At 56.0% G+C, this 6001-nt stretch overlaps 1 protein-coding gene across 1 annotated transcript; it reads left to right on the forward strand.

The window, feature by feature from the left end:
- Positions 1-2387: 2387 nt before the first annotated feature.
- Positions 2388-4356, forward strand: LOC139060334 (uncharacterized). Its single transcript, XM_070539441.1, has 3 exons — positions 2388-3359; positions 3657-3797; positions 4339-4356. Exons 1-3 carry the CDS (start codon positions 2388-2390, stop codon positions 4354-4356), a joined length of 1131 nt encoding a protein of 376 aa, XP_070395542.1.
- The last annotated feature ends 1645 nt before the right edge of the window (positions 4357-6001 follow it).

Here is a 6001-nt window from a genome sequence, read left to right on the forward strand (position 1 = left end):
TTGTACTACCCCCACAGATTTGCCGGTGACCGGCTCTTTTCTCTACAAAATTTCTCAGTGAAACAACAAACGGTACCCAAATCTTCTCAATGCAACAGATATACGCCATCGAGCGCACACTTCCTTTATTAGATCGAAGTTTTCTACACACCCTCTACCGTGGTTTTGCGCGTCCGCTTGGTCGTTTCAGATCCAGACACGCGCTCGTCGAGGTCAGACGTGCCTAAACACCGCTCCACGGCACGTACTTCGGCCCCAACCGCCGCCCCCAGCCGGGGGCCCCCGAGGCACCGCGAGCGGCACGGCTCGCCTCGAAACCCCGGCGACTCCGGCTCCCCAGCTCCGGCGAGACGCTCGGCCGCCGCGACGGCGAAAACTACCGGTCGCTCTCTCGAGTGCGCACGACTACACCAGACACGCAGACCTGCTGTTCAGTGGTCAGCGAACGCGCTGTGGAGCTCCACTGCCTACCTCAATCAACGCAGCAAGGTGAGAACTTCCCGAGGACCCCACATCTTTGGAGATCCGACGCTCTCCGGCTGAGCCGTCAGCCTTCCTTTCTGGCAGCGGCGCAGCCGCCGTACTAGGCTCGCGCGGCCACGACGCCATCGCCGCCCACGTTCCAGCCTCGCCAAGAACAGCTGCGCGCTGCGAGAGCAGCAGCGTTCAAAGGTCGCCAACTCGCGCCGTTGCCTGCCGACGCTTACAAAATTGTCTACCGATCGCAGGGAGGGCTCGCGCTTCTCGACATCCCACCGCGCTCGCTACTCGCCACAATCATGCAAGCAGCGCAGCTACAAGGCCAACAAGACATCCAGATCCGAGTACATCCCACCAACAACACGTGCACCATCGCCACCACGTGCTAAGAGACCGCCCTCAAACTCGTCGATCTCAAGGAAATTACACTACGCGACCGAAAATATGCTATCACAGCCTACATCGCCCCACCAGCCGGGGCGGTGCGCGGAGTGATCACGAACGCATTTTGGGATGAAACCCCCAGCGAGGTCATCGCAGACCTTGAGGCCCGAAATTCCGAAGTCCCCATCATTGATGCCCGACGTATGGGGAAAACACGCTCAATCCTTATCACCTTCGCCTACGGACCAGTTCCAAGGAAAATCATCTACGGCGGCGGTGTCCACCTATGCACGGTCTACCGGGGACACATCGACGCCTGTGCGAACTGCAGAAAACCAGGACATCGAGCAGATGTATGTACCCTGCCCCGCTCCCACCGATGCCCAAGATGTGGCGAAACTCATGAAAGAGTGGACCCCCCAACCTGCGCTCCACAATGCATTCTCTGCGGTGGAGGACACATGACCGGAACAAGTGGATGCAAAGCAAATCGAAGTCCTACTACACGCCAGCCGCGATCCACTCAAAAGAAGACAGAACATCGACAACACCATCGATCCAGTCCCAGCCCGCGTCGACGCTCCGGCAGCCCAGCTTCTCGCCCTTCGGACGCTCGACATCTTACATGGGCCGACCTGGTCGCCGGAAGACATACCCCCCCGCTCACCAAGACTCCCGAAGCGCTGCAACAGGAACGGGAGCTCCAGGCCCTCAAGGAAGAGGTAAGTCGCCTTGCTTCCCTCGTCCATACCCAACCCCCGACACAATCAGGCCTCCCTAACTCCACTCCACCCCCCGAGACGGAATCTCCCAGCACACCTCCCACGAAAAAACAGCGAACCACACAGGAAATACCACCCCCTCAGATGACAGACATAGATGCCAAACTCGGAGCGCTTGAGGCTAAATTTGATCGTAAACTCCAAGAACTCGAAACACGCCTCGAGACTAAACTCACTCACCTCGTAGAAACCCTCACGGAGAAATTAGAGCACCGCATGGATGTTATGCTTAACAAGATGCTCGAAAACATAGAACCCCGCTTCACACAAATGCGTCCTTCCATACCCTCGCAACCCACCCTTCAGCCTACACAATTCACCCCTCCTGTCCAACACATTCCAATGGACACGCAACTAACCCCCCCTCTCCGCCCCCCCACGCTCCAGTATGGCGGCGCGGGGAAATATATATATAATTACCTACAAATTCTAACTTGGAATTGCCGTGGCTTCCGGGGCAAGCGCGCACCTCTGCAGCTTTTACTTCCCACACTCACTCCTCAGCCCCAAATACTTTTACTCCAAGATGCTGCACATTGCGCAACCCTTCCCAGCTACACCTCGGTACATTCGAACGCCACAGACAAACCCAGGGCGTCCACACTCATACACCGTAGCATCACTCACAGGGTACACCATATCGCTTCAGAGACGCCCTGCGTGATCACTGAAATCATACACCATAAACACACGTTACCATCCATATTTATTGTCAACATTTATCACCTCCCATCACACCCGATGGCGTCTCTAGAGTCCCTACTTCGATCGGTGCACCGGCTGGCAGGAAAGCACCCCCTGTTAGTCGGCGGAGACTTCAACAGTCAACATACAGACTGGGGATACAAAACAACAACACACCGAGGTCGCAGGCTCTGGCTGCTCCTCCAGAGCCTCCACCTCACCGTACACAACAACTTCCTGACGCCCACTCGGATCGGAAATAGCGTCAGCATGGACACCAGCCCGGACCTGGTGCTGACCCACTCCCTCCGAGGCGTCACCTGGACCAGAACACAATACACACTAGGCAGCGATCATTACATTATACAGGTCACTGTCCCATACAAACAACCCCGTCACACTTACATGACATACAAACTCATAAACTGGGACTCTCTCCGCACCACTCGGGCGGCCCGCTCTGACACCCCTATTTCCGATATCGACACCTGGGTGAAATCACTCCAGGATGACGTCCAATGCAACACAAAACTCATTGAAACCCCTGCAGAAACCCCTACATTAGACACCCGACTGGCCCACCTCTGGGAGGCCTATCACAGCCTCCTAGAACGGTGGAAGAGGAATAAGCTTAACAGGACACTTAAAAAGCGGCTGGCCGCGCTGCAAGCCCAAATCCAACAACATTCTGAGGAGCTCTGCCGGTCCAACTGGGGCCAGATATGCGACGGCATTGCTGGGAACCTGTCCACCAAGCGGGCCTGGCAACTCCTCCGCCACCTTATAGATCCGACGCCCACAAAAACAGCAACACAACACCATGTAACAAGACTCGTCCACGCACACATGGACAACCCTGACAGCCTTGTAGATACACTTCAAAAAACCTACACCTCCCCAGGCACACCGACTCGCTTACCTCCCTACACAGGGCAGCCCAACCCCACACTCGACACGGACATAACGGAGACGGAAGTCAGAGCGGCCCTCCTCACTCTCCGTACCAGCTCCGCACCTGGCGCCGACCAGGTAACCAAATCTATACTTCGTAATCTGGATGATCAATCCATCACACAGATTACGGACTACTTCAACCAGTGTTGGAGGGAGGGCACCCTCCCCCAGTCCTGGCGTCATGCGAAGGTTATTTTCATACCCAAACCCAACAAACCACTTACACTCCAAAACCTTCGCCCGATCTCGCTAACCTCATGCCTCGGAAAGCTTTTCGAGCATGTAGTATTATCGATACTCACACAACACATGGCGGAAAACGACCTTTACCCTCACAGCATGGTGGGCTTCCGCCCCCATTTATCCGCGCAGGATGCCATGCTACAACTTACGCACGACATTTTCGACCCCCTTATCCCGGGTCACACAAAGGCAGTCTTGGCTTTGGACCTCTCCAAAGCCTTTGATCGCGTAGAACACCATGCGATCATGACTGCCCTCTCGCCACTAAATGTGGGTGCACGTACGTACACCTACATTCAGGCATTCCTGACCGACCGCACGGCTCAGATACACTTTGGCCCACTCACCTCCCTCCCTTTTACTTTACGGAGTGTTGGCACCCCGCAAGGGTCCGTTCTGTCCCCCTTTCTATTTAATATCACCCTAATCCCCCTGGCCCGACAATTGGCAACCATACCCCATCTCAAACACACCCTCTATGCCGACGACATCACGCTGTGGACTACCCACGGCAGTGACGGCGGCATAGAGGACACTCTCCAATCTGCAGCCACCTTGACCCAAAATTATGCTGCCAGTATCGGTCTTTCTTGCTCCCCAGAAAAATCCGAACTGCTACTAATCAGACCTCGTAATCGCTGCTCCCCATGCTCCCCAATCACGATCGAGCTGGACGGACGCCCAGTGCCGGAGGTTGAAACCCTCCGAGTACTGGGACTCCATATCCAGAGTGATGGTAAAAACACCACCACCCTGAAGAAACTCAAGCAGATTGCAGGTGCGATTTCGCACCTCATTCGCCGGGTTTCAGCCCACCACAGAGGCATGAAGGAGCGCGACCTATGTCGCCTCATCCATGCCTTCGTCCTCAGCCGTGTGCTTTACACAACCCCATATTTACACTTATCCCGACACGATATTAATGCCCTAGATGCATTAATACGCAAGGCGTACAAAGTAGCATTAAAACTACCCATTAATACACCCACAGACAGACTACTCGGCCTGGGCCTCCACAACACTATCGGGGAACTTGTAGAAACCCACCGACAGGCGCAATACATTCGCCTGACACGAACATCCACTGGGCGGCACATCCTGGACTCCCTCGGGATCCGGATACCGGCCAACGACCCTACACAACTCGCCACCCCACGCCACATCCACCGGGAGCTGCTTATTAAGCCGCTCCCGAGGAACATGCATCCACAACACCACGAGGCGCGCCGCCGAGCTCGAGCTAAGGCGCTCCATCGCTATTACGGCCCCGAACCAGACGCCGTATGGGTGGACGCCGCATGCATGGGAGAGCAAGCGGTTGCCGCCGTGGTAGACTCCTCCCTCTCCCCACTCATCACACTACCCCTCCCCCCACACACTTCCCCAGAAGCTGCAGAGGAAGCTGCGATTGCCATTGCCATCACCCATACGGAAGCCCGGTACATAATAACAGATTCAAAAACAGCTATACTAAATTTTGCACGAGGCCGAGTCCATGTTCCTGCTTTTTGCATACTGGACTCGCCCGTTGCACCTCCACCCCGCCATGTGGAGCTGATATGGGTGCCTGCGCACTCCGGGAATCCCGGAAACGAGGCTGCCAACCTTTTAGCCCGAGGTTCTATTAACCGGGCTCAGGTGGCCTCCGATCCGGGATTCACGAAGGAGCGCATGCACTCTTTCAGCGATCTGACGCAGGCTTATAGGGCCGCCCGTCAGATCTACCCCCCACCTCACCCATCCCTAGACAACAGGCATGCGACACTGTGGAGGCGACTCCAGACCCACACACTCCCCTCCCCTGTCACCCTATCCCATTACCATCCCTCTTTCCCCACCCCCGCCTGCGCCCTCTGTCCCGAACCGTTCGCATCCGCCATCCACATCCTCTCGCTTTGCCCGGCGGACCCTCCCCCGCGGGGCCTGGAGCACCTGACATCGTGGGAGGACTGGGAGACCGTGCTCCGCTCTGAGGACCCGGCAACGCAGACCATCGCGACCAGCCGGGCTGCCAGTGTTATGGACCTACGGAACATAAACACTTGAGTGGACTACGGTCGTGCGGGGGCCCAGGGGCCTACGTGGCCCGTAAATAAAGTTTTTAACAACAACAACATTGGTCGTTTTCGTGTCGAGTATGAGGTGGGCTGGCCGTGCAGGCATAGTGCAACAGTGGGCTGTGCTGATCCCACAGAGATGGCGTGATGAAAAGTGGGTCGATCCCGCAGAGGCCGTGTAATCCACGGTTGTGAGGGTAACGTTGTTGGGGTCCGCGTTTCGCTGATTTGCCGGGCACGCACGTGGTCACCATATGCTATAGAAAACGCGTCGCGGAACGTAAACATTCTTGTAGCGTTTGGTTAACCGTTTCACGAAAGCTTCGTTCCGCGTAGATTCCAAAACGTGCGCGTTCGATATGCACAATTTAGAACTCTGGTAACATTAAACACCCTACAGTATATACAGACGAGGAC

The sequence above is a fragment of the Dermacentor albipictus genome, chromosome 5 (assembly GCF_038994185.2).
Source record: "Dermacentor albipictus isolate Rhodes 1998 colony chromosome 5, USDA_Dalb.pri_finalv2, whole genome shotgun sequence".
NCBI classification, from domain to species: domain Eukaryota; kingdom Metazoa; phylum Arthropoda; class Arachnida; order Ixodida; family Ixodidae; genus Dermacentor; species Dermacentor albipictus.